Consider the following 14,525-nt stretch of genomic DNA (forward strand, 5'->3'; position numbering starts at 1 on the left):
CAAGCTTGGCATAGACGTTTCACAGTTGATCACGTTGCATTTGGGTGCGGTCAGGAGAAATACGAACGGAGCTGTAGGTTGGAATTTAATGCAATTTGTTTGTTTTTTAGAACGACGAAAACATCAGATGCATCTTGCAGAGTAATTTTTAACGGACGAGGTTTTGTAGATTTTCTACCTAATCTGTTGACAGCTGTAGGAGTCATAACAATAGATAGACTATCGAAAATAGATTTAACTACAGAAAAGTCATTTGCCGAGGTATTATCATCGGATTCCGAAACATTGAATATAATCATATTACGTGATCTTAACTGTCTGTCGGAAACTTCAGATATTATGTTATTATCTGTTAAGGTATTCGTGGACTCCAATTTAGATAAACGGGTTTCTATTAACATTACTTTATCTTCAAGTAGGGTGTACGAACACCTAGGTCACGTAAATGATTTAAAACATCATCAATTTTTCTATTTAGCTTACCGAAAATCTGTTCATGTTTAGAAACAGTAGTTTTAATTTCATTAACAGCAGCAAGAATGCTATCAATTTTAGATACATAATCAATATTTGAAGGAGTGGACAATACGATTTTCTTGATTCCAAGCTTTGCAGCATCACAGGTAGTTCATAGCCATGAACTAATTTACTTTTTAAGAGATTCATCCGAAAAGCTAGAAAGAGATGTACAAGTGAGATGCCAAACGTTTTGACATTTAGCGCACTTTACTTGATTAGATTCGTTCATTGTACAATTAGACTTTGTACACTGCATGCTATAAAAGTTAGATAACGGAGCAAAATAAAATAGAATACGTCCAAAACGAACAAAGGCTGAATATCAACTGAGTATTGGTATTCAAATACTTTTACAAGTATTGAATAAGTACATATTTTAAATACTGTTTATCAATAAGTATTAAAGTGCATTTCAAAAACTATTTTATTCTATTGAATACATTTTTTCCAATTAAAATCAGTATCAAACAAAATGATTTGAAATATATTAATATAAAATTTATAAATAATTAAGATAAAATAATGTTTTTTGATAATGTATTTACCAATATAAAGTCTTGTTCTTCGTTACTATTATGAATTTGAATATAATAGGTATTCATAACAATGGTTATAGGTTTGAATATATTTTTATTGAAAGAATACAACTCTAATTGGATAAGCTTTTTTGACTATTAATTTTCCAATTAACTGATATACAACCATTTTTATATATAATATATTTATCCTAAGCATTATACTTTAGAAAAGTTAAGAACAATAATAAACACTAAAAAATCGTAATGAATTATTAAAGTTAATTAATATTGAACAATTTCAACGAATAAACTAATGCAGTAATGCATAATATATAAATATTTGGACGATTAATGGTGTCCATAATCAATGATAACAGCCAGCCAATAGAAAACGTTCACAGAGTTGGCCACTCTCTTATATATCAAGGCTCTCTATATACAGATATTCGGCGGAATTTATATCAAGACGGCGGATTCGATAAACTCACGTTTATATGATATACGGGCGTCGATAAAATTGTAGCTGTCTACAGATTTTCGATTATATTAGATTAGATTGAGTTTGTAATTGGAAAATATATTATCGGAATAGTCGGATTGTAATTATTTAAAACAATGAGGAAAATTGTTAAAATGTTTTAAATCAAAAATTTAAATGACACGATTATGATAATTACTTCCTTGAAAAATTTTAATTCAACAATTTAATAATATAACATTTGTTTTGAGATACAAACCACTTCACTTAATAGGTGGTTAAACAGAATTATATTTTGTTTATATAAAACAATTATAAATTGGATATATTTTCTTATCTCAGGTTATTTTAACTCAAATAGGTTTCCTAAACCATCGGACGGCTTGATCCCCCCACGTCATTCTCTGCACATTTAAATTCGATGTATAATAATTATTTTTTCAATTATGACACTTAACATTAATAGCGTTACGCTATTGTCTCATTTTGCTTATTACTTAATAGGTTTCCATATTTTCCTATACCGTGAATTATCTATGTAAAATCTTTAATCAATTCTAAGGTATATGATGAAACATTTCTATTTAGATGTGTAATAAAATGCCGAAAAACATGTTCTACGAAATTTCCGTACTTCTGTTGGCCTTAGCGGCGATCCGTCATAAGATCGCGTATACTAATTAAATGGACAGGTAAACCGCTAAATGTATTATACAAATACGCTTAAATTAATCACTCGTCAAAGTGTGCCGTGTATATATTTAATCGCTGCTAAAAGTTGCAGTACAATCTATAACCTTTTACTGTATGTCTTCCAAAATCCGGTTTCCACCAATTTACTAGTAGCTATTTATCGTTGTTTTAACGGTCACGCTGCAAGTCCCCGTTACGTGTAGTCTCATTACAGTATCTATCATCGCCGTCGATTTTCATACAAAATCACGATTATTGGCGAACGCACTACGGGATGGTATAACGCGCATACTATTCCGTTGACTGTAAACTGTGTTTTTACGTGTCCCGATCATCAGTAATCCATGAACTCCGAAAATTTCAATTGAATTTCAAAAATTCAATAGAATTATCGTGGAAACACGTTTAGAATCGATCACGGTATTGTAAAACACTGTTCAAATCAGAAACATTCAGAGTGGACAACTATTGCCAATTTCCACAACAACAACATATTAAAAAAAATCTATTACGTAATTATAATAAAAAACGGTTTAAGAGACCAGTACTTACAGTAAATCTACTTTACAGTTAACATTTAATTTCTGCAAGCAGTTCATTGTTATGGAACCAAATAGGTGGAAAATCATCTTCGCCGGCATCAAATATCTAAGAATATAGTTAGACCATTTTCTTTCTTCAGTTCTTTTTGGTACAAAGTTTTTACCTACCGAAATGGTCCAAACCCTTACAAAAGTAAATCATAAATACAAAATATTGGCCTTGGCCATAAACTGTGATTATCTTTATTGGCTATTACAATTTCAATATCTGTATCGGAAATACTTTTACTGATTTTAAAAATATCATATTATAATAGGTCATATACACACACACAGAGATGACTTTCTTAAATAATATTTTACTGTCATAGTTTATTAGTTAGAAACAGAAACCATAATTTAAGAATTCCAGTTCTGAGGCGTATAAAAAAAACTAAAGTTTTGAAAACATTTATCATACTGGAAATGCGTGTACTGACGTTTTTTTCTGTTAAATATTTAAATGTTTTTTTCGTCTAGTTTGTATACGATGTACCTAAATATGATTATATTTGCCTTTCCGCAATTTTTTATTATAATAAGAAAAATATAATTTCAATGGTTAACAACTTACATGTGCCCTAAAACTTTTACATAATTTTCTAATTTTCTAGACTTTTTTTCTTATCATTATAATTAACGAAATCATCAAAGTTGTATACACACGTTGTTCGTATTCCCAGCGATTACTCACGCGACTCAATTTTCCATATTATAATATCTGGTTCATAAATTTTTGATTGCGAAACATAATTTTCCCTTTCGTTTAAAACTTTCAAAATTAATTTCATTCTTCACCAGAGCACCTTTCCATTTGGCTACCACTTTTGGCAATTTAATGATATTTATGTATTTCAATAAATTATTCATGCGATATCCTATAGGTAGGTAGCTAGTACTATATATAATAATAACAATAATTCGTTAGTAATTTCGACATGAAATCGATTACAAACGGTGTGTTGTTCATACAACGTAGATAGGATCCTATTACCTGTAGTTGTCGATTTTATTTATTTATGGGCGTCCCGTCGTTGTTCATGGTATATAATAAACTTTTATCGAGAGTGAAACATATTGTTGTTTATATACCTACGTCCATGTTGGTTTGTCAAGGATTTCGCCGCCGCGTTTTGGATATTGTACACCGCCATATAGATTTTGTGGCAATAGAGTATTTAGTAATGTTGTGTTTGACCGTGATTTACATAAGCTCCTGTAAGCGCTAAATCTACTCTATCTGCAGCTGAGTCAGTGGGTTAATGAACGCTTTCGAGGAACAACCAATAAATTACAACACGAAAATTACGTACACATCAAAATCGATGATTCACGATTGTGTTGCTTGGAATATTTCCAGACACAACGCTCAACGGTTATTTATTTAAGTGATCCAGACTGACGAAATAGTTTAAAAATCAAATCAGTCGCGTGACTATCCAGACTATATTAGTAAAGATGTTTGCTCCATCATTTTTTTTTAATTCACCGCAATCCAAATACAAAATACACATAGTTTTCCTTCATACATTTTTTACTACCTAAAAATATTTGATCCATTTGTAAACAAGATCAAAGGTTTTAATTTTACCGCAAAATGTTTATTATGTACAGTTAATATATCATCGTTTTATATTATTTTTACTATGAAACTCATTTTTTATTTTGCAACACATTTTTTTTTTATCGAGCTATAGTCATTATTATATTAAAAACATTTCAAACATTTTTAGTGCAAATTCTTTTTAGAAAATGTTACACAGTTAAACAATTTTTTTTTTTCATAATTATTCGTTGTGCATGTTTCATTTAATATTAAAATATTAATATTAAAAAGCTTTAATATACTAACAGTTTTTCGCATTAAAATATTTAAGAACTGTTCTCAAACTCCAACCTACTATATTTTCTCCTTTTAATTTATAAAACCACAATAAAATCATCCACGTGTAAGCGCTTAATAAATAGTTGTATATATGGCAGTATCTATATACTTCTCAAAGCTGAAAGTTCAACACCAAAATTAAAATCATCGAGTAATGTTTTATTTTGTGTTCCCAATAAGATTCTTAATAAGATAGATAAAATATTTTATATTTTTATAACTTTGAATGTTCTAGAAAATTCTGGAAAACTTGATATATCATTTACTAAATAACTAATATTGCTTAATTTAAACTCGTCAAAACATCCGATTTCATCAACATTTATTTTTGTAATGCTTATAAATCAGTGTTGTAAGTCATCAATTTGAGAATTGCGAATCAGTTTTTCCAATCTGTTTTTTTTTTCGCTACAAATAAAATCGTAAAAAAAAATCTTGTATTCAATTTTTAAATCTTAACTAGAAGAATTAATAACTTTATGAATTTTTTACTACAAAAATGTGACAAATATAAAAAATTATTTATACCGTTTGGTCAAAATTTAATATTTAAACGTTCGTAATTTTTTTTTTTTTTTTTGACATACAATTTTTTTTCTTTTAACTATATATATATTAAATCTATTTATGAAGAACTTTTTAATACATTTTCAATACTTCTCTTAACAATTTATTCTAGTATATTTATAAAAAAGTTAAAAAAACATGAACATTTATATTTTCTATAAACTGCTATAAGAAATTTTTTTTAAAACTTTACCATGTATTCAGAAAACTATTAATAAATTAAAAAATGAATACCTTGAAACTACCAACTTGAATGCATTTCCAATCATTTACTATTAAACCAAGAGGGGACAGGTAGGTGATATTTCTATACCCATCCATACCTAAAAAATATATTAATTCCATATATGACCCAATATTTAAGCTGCTTATAACTTTTCAAATTTTTATTTTTTCGATGGATTTTTTTTTAATGATATTCTAAGTATTTAAATGATCATTTTCTACCTAATAACACAATGTTTTTTATCAAGCACTAGTTTTCATTTATTTCTTTTTACAGTACAATTTTAACTAAATATTTTTAATATTTAATTTAAATTTTTTTGTATTTACTTTGTGAGTCATAATTACTGATCATAAAATAAGATAACCAATTTGACGTGTGAAAAAATTTAAAAATACACTAAATAGATAGCACTAAATATATTTTGTTAATTGGTTACCCCCTCTGATGAAATCTCCAGCTACGTCCTTGATTGGAGTACTCCTTTTAGTTGAAATTCTATACACAGGCTCAAAAAACACACACACACACACACACACACACACACTATGGGAAAATCAATACATTCCTCAGAATCAAAAAAAATAACGACACGTTAAACACTTGTTTTAGGAAAATCATTATACAATATACGGCTTAGGTAGTTTCTTTATTTACGTATAAAAATACTTGAATGCATTTATTTAAAGCTACCGACTAATAAAACACTTCAGATTATCTGAAAAAAAATTTGTGCGATAACGTTTTCCCATTAATTATGATACATAATTATATAATATTAAAAAAAAATAATAATATCACCGTTAACTAAGTATCTGTTAATATATTATTATTTTGTATTTTAAATTCTGAGTAAAACTTGGAATATTATACTATAATGTTCTTTTTTTTATGTTAAAACATTTTCTGGTTGCAAATCTACATTAATAGTTTTATAAGATATTTTTTTTTTAATCGAATACACTTACGATACATAGAGGATAAGTGTTTTAATTCGATTTTCTCTGTCGTTTTCCTAAGAAACAAAAAAAACCTAATAACATTGTCGAATTAAATTCCACTACTATTTATATGATATTTATAGTAAAAAAGTTTTTAGGTCATATGCGTTAAGAATTAACTAATAATTTCATTACCGCTAAAATGGCGTATGCGAAAAACTCATGAGGGTCACCAAATACGCATACCGTCGCTCTTGGACAACGACTCAACGAGGAAAAGCCAACGATAAACTATTTATAATAATGCTGTTGATATTTTCCCCCTACATCTTACATTAATGAATTCTTGGGTTTTTTTTTTCTACACTGAGGTGGAAATTCGGAATTCGCGCCAAGGAAAAAGAAATTAACGACTAGCAAAATTCTGAGTTTAAAATATTTTTTAAATTCAGTTTTCACCTAACGAATGCATTTAATAAACTATAATAATTTATTATGCATTTTTACTATGTATTTCATTACAGTGGTATTTTAATGGTGTATTGTTATTATTATTAATGATTTGTATTCAAAAAATATATTATTACGCATTTGGCACGCACAGTTCACAAAAAAAAATTTTCCTCACACCTTCATCTACGCGTCTTCGCCGGTATGATAATAATAAAATAACATTATTTCATCTTAGAGGTAAATTATAAACCTTCAACGAATTCATAAAGTTTAATATTAAAATACTACAACCGTTTACGTAGTGTTTATGTTCCGCCGTGAACCACAGCGGCTACACTGTACAGGTTAATTTATGGAGATGGTATGACTCCACGACAACGGTGTTTTTGGTTCTTCATACAACACCATTATATTCGTATACGCTCTCGAATCAAGAATAATGGTCAACCCTTGCTGGAAATGTAGTGTCTACCGTTCTATTCTTCGCCCCGGTAAACGCTCCGCTTTTATAATAATATGATGTGCCACGAGTGAAACACTACTACCCTTCTCTCTCTCTCTTTCTCTCTCACTTTGTGTTTATATATATACAATCCCTCTTTGTTTCTGAGATTCTCAATCTTATTTACAATCTAACCTTTCTGACCCATTTAACCCACACGCACGTACACACGCACGCACAAACCGTACACACTTATATTATACAGGGTGTTTGATGAGGACCAGTAACTTTGTTACCAAAAAATATTTCGATATATTTTTAAGACGATTTTCTTATATTATTATTATTACATCTCCTGATATATTTGATATTTCACCATGTATTTGGAGCATTTTAATTTGAAAATTTTATTTTCAAATTATGTTTACAAACATTTTTATTAAAAAAAAAATAAATAAATATTGTTTCCATAGAGGTATGCATTTTAAAATTTAAATAAAAAATATGACTATCAGTAAACTAATCATTTCAGATGGCATAAACAAATTCCAATTGTTACCGTGGGTAAATTTTTTCAATTCTTTTTTACATTCTTAAGCCGGTAAAGAAAAAAATCACATTGGTTGAGATAAATTATAAGGAAAAAAAACAGATTTGAAAAATTGTATTTTGGGTAAATGTTACTAGCGAAAATAAACACTACGATTAAATAACACCCTGTACATAAATATATATGAACGTACTAAATCGCTATTCATCAACCGCTATGACTACTTAGACAGCATAGGCAAATATGTAACGATTAGCGTTTCCGAAAAAGCAATATCCGACGCTATTACGAACACAATAGTGAAACAACTCACTATTTAGACATTGTCATCAGCCCTTCAATCGAGATTGCTTTGCCCGTTTCGTTTCCGCGTCTCATTTTCGGGTAAAATACGTTGCAAGTATGATGTGTTCGGCCTGCGGATGCCGAAATGATATCCTGTCGTCACTTGGTTTGACTAATGTTCGCATCAAATATAAATAAACGTCCTCGGAAATAGCGATTCCACCTACAAATAAATTATAACCTAAGAATTATGAGACTAGTAGAGGGTGTTATTGAATTATGGACACCGAATCGAAAGGTTCCTTCCCACATCCCCGGACTTAAAAACATTCTGTTCGGCTTTTGTACGATATGAAATATTTATAGAATTTGCACCATTGTACAGTAAATATTACAATATTAAAAGTACTTATAAAACTTGAGTTGAAAAATAATTATGATTATAATTAAAATTAGTTTCTAATTATATTTTCAAATTAATTTGACATAACTATTCTCGATTTCGATAAAGACTGTTTCGAAATGATGACTCTAGTCACGTCAATGTATTTCACAAACACGGTGTTCGGGATAAAACTTCTGTCTCGGCATAAAACTATCGTAGATTGCATTCACCACCATATGGTTTCGTTTTACACTACAATCTACTCCCGGCCTATTGGTTTTTAATTTTTTTGAACTTCTCGCCACCTGCGGTGTATACTATCAATGAGCTTACAAATACACTTTCAGCTATACTGCATTCATATCGAAAATATTACTGTGCCTCTAAAAGTTTAAACCAAATAATTATTATTCTCCATAGTTGCAGTATAATATTATCCTTAATTTAATTAGACCTATTCGTTCAAATATTTACCAACCTTTGTAACAACCAAATACATCATTATTGCGAATTATCATTATTTAATCTTTTAACGGTCCGTTGACTTTTCCATTTTAAATGATACATTTGACGTTATAATATTGCGCTCATAATGTTAAACCGGATTCGATCTCAAATAATCTAAAACAATAAAATAGTTAACACTGTATAACTTTTTGTGAATTTAACTTGAACCATTATTATCCCTCATCTTAACTGAATGTTCGTTATCCCTCATCTTAACTGAATGTTCGTTTACCATCTTGAACACACGTATATTATTTGAAACAAAATATCGGTAGCCATAAAATTCCAACTTATCGCATGTTCTGTTTTTACAAACAATTAATATTAAATAATTGTTCAACATTTTATAAATACGTTTGAGAATAATGAGATGGAACTGGTCGAACGGGCTCCACCCTTCTCCAGCAAATTTTTTTTCTTGTAACCTAAACGATAAATCAAGACGTAATCACTGAAGTTACATGTGCACAAATAGTTTTCTGAAATTGTTTGAAAAACTGGAATGTGAGATATACCTGCGTACACATTTAATGTATATTACAAATCATTAAATATTATGTTGATGAAGGACACCTCTATGCATCCAGTAGGAATAATTTAATTAAGAAATATTCGTGTTTACAACTCCATGCGGCAGGTTAGTCGGAACAAAATATTACTGACACTCTGACACTCAACGACCGATTAACTTGCTATAGTAATACTTGTATGCACCAATACGATTATACTCATATTCTTATATTCATACTCATTATCTATCAATGAGTTTCAAAAATACATTTCTAATTAATCGTTCATTTTGTTTTTCAGCTCCGGAGGTCTTGGCTCAAAAGCCTTATGGAAAAGCCGTGGATGTTTGGAGCATCGGTGTGATTTCGTATATATTGCTGTGCGGTTATCCGCCGTTTTACGACGAGAACGACGCGAATCTCTTCGCTCAAATCTTAAAAGGTAAACCAAATCGCATTGCACATACATAACATAATTACTATTCAAACGTGACAATAGGTCACGGGTAATGTGGCCGACTGGATAATGTCTAATTAATTCAATTGAATCTAGATCCTTGATATTACAATACAGGTGCGGATGTAAAATTAAAAAAAGGAAGCTAGTAAAGTGAGCTACTGCCATAATTCATTGCGCATATGGATTTGTACGAAGTCTTACGTCTAATTTTTTAAATATTTTAAGTACCTACGTCCGATATAATTCTACCTAATGTCTAAGGAGAGGCTTCACCCCTTCCCTTGTATCCACGCCTGTTATAATACATAATTATTAATTTTATAAAATTATACTAACTGCGCAATGTTGATATATTGCAGACTTTTTCGTACATAGAAATTTTTTTGTAACGCTAGAAGCACATTTGTTTTTAAAAACATGTTAGTAGGTACAGGTATGACTGACATCGACATTTTTCTACAGTTGTTAACATTACCCGTGTAAATGATGACATATTGCATACTATGACCCATATTGTGTTTTATATCCAATCTCGCCGTATATAGAAAACAATTTTCAAATTACTTTTTTTTATATATATATAAATTTAATGTATTAGGTGCTTTATACAATTTTTTTGTAATTATAATATTTAAATCGTGAATAATGTTAACTTTATATTTTCAAACGACAACCTAAAACTTTACATTTAATTTTTCAAAAAAATTATTTTTCTGAAAGTTTTTATTTACATATAAATCTAATACCGAACCGACTTTTTATTAACTAACTTAATCTTATGCTAATGGAATAAACATTTATACAGTTGCTATCGATTGATTTTAGTGCTAATCCCTTACCCAATTGCTCACTTTGGCATAAATTAATTTTGCCGACTTTTGTCCGTCTGAATAATTAAATTCCATTATGTACACCAACAATTTTTCTAATATCAATACAAATCATGTCCAAGCCGATTGTCTTTAGTCCTGACTATTATAGATTACAATCGTATACTTTACCAACTCATGCCCTATTTAATTCTAATAATCTTTTTATGATTCGAGGTCAATTCTTGTAGAGCTGAGGCACATAAAATTTTAAAGTTAAAACTTGAGTTTTGTGTTTTTTTTTTTTTAGTATTTTTTATATTGTTTTACAGAAATTTTTAAGTTGCAAAAAATTTTTATTTGCATAACTATAAACGTTTTGCAATGTATAATATCACTACATTTGGAATATTTTTTTTGATGAAACTCGATGTTGTAGAAGTTGATTCATTTTATTTTCCCCTTACCGGTCTTAATCGGCCGCTTCTTGGTTCCGTAAGACATTGTTGATAAAACATTGTGTCGACGAATAAATGACATTGACTTTCATTCAAATCCAAAGTAAAATCTAACTTTTGCGTTCGATATTTTGCAGGTGAATTCGAATTCGATTCTCCGTACTGGGACGACATTAGCGATTCGGCGAAAAACTTTATAAGGCAATTGATGTGTGTGGACGCGGATAAACGTTACACGTGCCGAGAAGCATTGGCTCATCCATGGTAAGTCTACGACAGGGATTTTACACATTATTGTTGTCACCTGAAGGTCAAGCTCGGACACAAAGCGTTCCCCAGTCTTAGATCAAATTATTCCGTGTGAAATTATTTATTTTTTATGTGAAACTGTAGCAAAGCCACAAATCCATGCTATATTGCAAATATAGCAATATAAATATTATAAATATTGACCTCCTAACGATAATTTACAACAACCGTTCATCACAGACAAAATAATAATGCTGACGAGACGTGATCAAGCGTTTTTATATTTCTAAAAATATAACTATATTGTTCGAAAAGTTTGTAAATATTTTCGGCTATGAACTGTTATCATAGTGATATCGTTGCTAAACATGTAACTGCAGGGCTGGTGCTAGCAAATATTGATGAAGAGGGATTTATAAATATACAAATTCAAATTTGTTGACCAACCACTTTCTAAAACAAAATTCTACAGCACTAATATTATTTAATTTGTTAATGATTGCCGACTATTATGTAGGTTATTCGTAGGGGTTATTGCATTCTCCTAACGCCGGTCCTGGGTACTTGTTATACATATTTTCTCGTCTGAGACCTTATATAAATCTTTTTTACAAAATTCAATTAAATGAAATTTCTTTTCCTTGATTATCCCACTATTAATCATTTACCAATCGTACTGTCGACTATTACCTTAGAAATTTTTCAAAATTATCCTTACACCCCGTGGTCGCCGTAAGTTTTTTTATGTTTTTATTGCATTTACAATTCAAAAATGTCGTTTGTTATTAAAACAATATCTTCTCTATCTTGGGCCTTGGCCTATAATACACATAAATTAAAAAAATAAAACAAAATACCATTCCAAATTATTCATGTGTACTTATCTAAAATTCTAGATAATATTGTGCGTTATAATGCATCTATTGATTGTTCTTCGATAAAATCATTCGTTATTGATTTCGTTCCAAATAATATGCGAAATATACGAATTTTTGCAACACGCAATGTCACAAACGTCCAAAAATTAGAATGTTTATATACATATATTTAAAATTATTTCGTAAAAATATTGATCCTATGAAAATGTACTAATATACGTATATATTATATATTAGAATTATCGAAACGAGTAGATTTCAATGATCTAATTTCAAATTATTTATCAATCTGATAAAAATCATAAATTAAACATTCAATCGCTCATAAATTAAGACAACTGGTTGCTCCTAATTACTATAATAGGTACGATAAATTCTCGTGATACGAATATATTTTGTCAAATCTTAAGTAGAACAAAAAAAAATTCATAGAATGGGATTTTATGAAATAAAAAGTGTAATAAGAGTTTCAATAAAATAACTTTTTGTTTTGAAGAATTAATCAAATTTGTGATACCAACGTTTGTCATAATATCAATAATTTAGTGTATGCGGTGTATATGATGAGCTCGTGAACTTTTTTTCTCTAGGATTTCCGGCAACGCGGCCAGCAGCAAAAACATTCACGGAACCGTTTCCGCACAGCTCAAAAAGAACTTCGCTAAATCCAGATGGAAGGTACGTATCTGTTATACAACGCGTGTAAGCCAGAGAACGTGCACACCACGCTTGTCATAATAATATAATCCTAACATTTATTTCCATGATTATTTTATAAAATAAATAAAACATATAAAGACGGAAAAATTGAATCGCTAGTCTAAATCATATAATAACAATTATTTACTATGTAAAAGTTATGTGTATTATAATAAAAAAAATTAATTAAAATATTTCGTATTAAAATACAGGGTGGTTAATTTAAATAGCTATGTAGCATGTAGCAAAATTAATTTACAATTTGATTATATTTTGGTTTATTCTTTTTCTAACGGAAATCACAATTTTTACTCATGTATGAACTAAGAATAAAATGTAAGAAAAAAAAAATGTTAAAAAATTTAAACTTTGCCATTACTTGCCATTAGCACTTAAAGTTGTAATATTCATAAATGTATTGGAAACATTTTGAACAACATTTGTCTAGGATCGACTGCATAAGACGATTCTAATATCTGATAAAATATCACCTACCGAAAAGTTAAATGGCTCTAAAAATTCAATATACTTATTTAGATCAAACATGATAATATTAATTCATACAATATTTAATTTGCTGGATCATATTGTAAATAAAATATTGAAAACTTTGTTTTTTTCTTGATGTAAATTTAGAAAAAGAATTCTGGGTACATTATAGTAATATCATTGTGTTTAAAATTGAAAAAAAAGGTTTAAAACACACTACCAATTAAACAATAGCTGCCTGAGAAATATCCACTTAGATAATATACTTATTTTATAAATATATATACGAAGAGATCTTCGTATCAGATATCGGATGGCTAAAAAAAAATTTAAATTTAAAAAAAATAAATTGAAAAAAACGTTAAGATGATCATGATCATGTTTCCAGCAACTTATGAACGCCATATCCATGGTGCATAAAATGCAGAGGTTAGCAATGAACGTGTCAGACGTATCAGACACATCGTCGATACTGCCTGCTGCTATACCGAACAGACAGAAGTGTGCTACGATTGTAGAGGAAGCCGAGATTGATGATTTTGATGATGGTGATGATGATGATGATGATGACGGTCAAGATAATAATGATTATGGTGCTGAAGGTAGAAAAAAAATAGCGTGTGTGCGTATACGTGTTACCCCCGCGACTGCCAAATCTGTGTTGCGTTTGAAATGATTCGGCTTTCTTGAATGTATATTTGAATCCACGTAGATGAACGCAATACATATATTACACCATATGATATGTTATAATTTTATAGAGTCCTAACCTCGAAACTGTACTTACATTTATACGTACATGTATGAATATAATATTTTGACATGTAATGTACGCCAATGTGCCTATCTGGTCTGCAAATAATATTGAAGTTTGTGAGCCAAAAACAAAAAAAAACAAATACATCTAAGTCTTAAAAATAAAACAAGATCCTTTTAAACAATAC

General features: G+C 29.4%; 1 protein-coding gene across 3 annotated transcripts in view; it reads left to right on the forward strand.

The window, feature by feature from the left end:
* The window catches only part of LOC112693275 (calcium/calmodulin-dependent protein kinase type 1), a 451,608-nt gene that overhangs the window by 416,993 nt on the left and 20,090 nt on the right, over positions 1-14,525 (forward strand). For 2 of the 3 annotated variants that reach the window (XM_025568266.1, XM_025568267.1), the window contains 4 exons: positions 9,841-9,981; positions 11,404-11,530; positions 12,984-13,071; positions 13,970-14,183. In XM_025568266.1, coding sequence (XP_025424051.1) covers positions 9,841-9,981; positions 11,404-11,530; positions 12,984-13,071; positions 13,970-14,183 — 570 coding nt within the window. The remainder of the gene's footprint in view (positions 1-9,840; positions 9,982-11,403; positions 11,531-12,983; positions 13,072-13,969; positions 14,184-14,525) is intronic. The other variant, XM_025568268.1, reaches the window with a different exon arrangement.

Source organism: Sipha flava, unplaced genomic scaffold, assembly GCF_003268045.1.
Source record: "Sipha flava isolate LNK unplaced genomic scaffold, YSA_version1 84_pilon_pilon, whole genome shotgun sequence".
Lineage (NCBI taxonomy): Eukaryota > Metazoa > Arthropoda > Insecta > Hemiptera > Aphididae > Sipha > Sipha flava.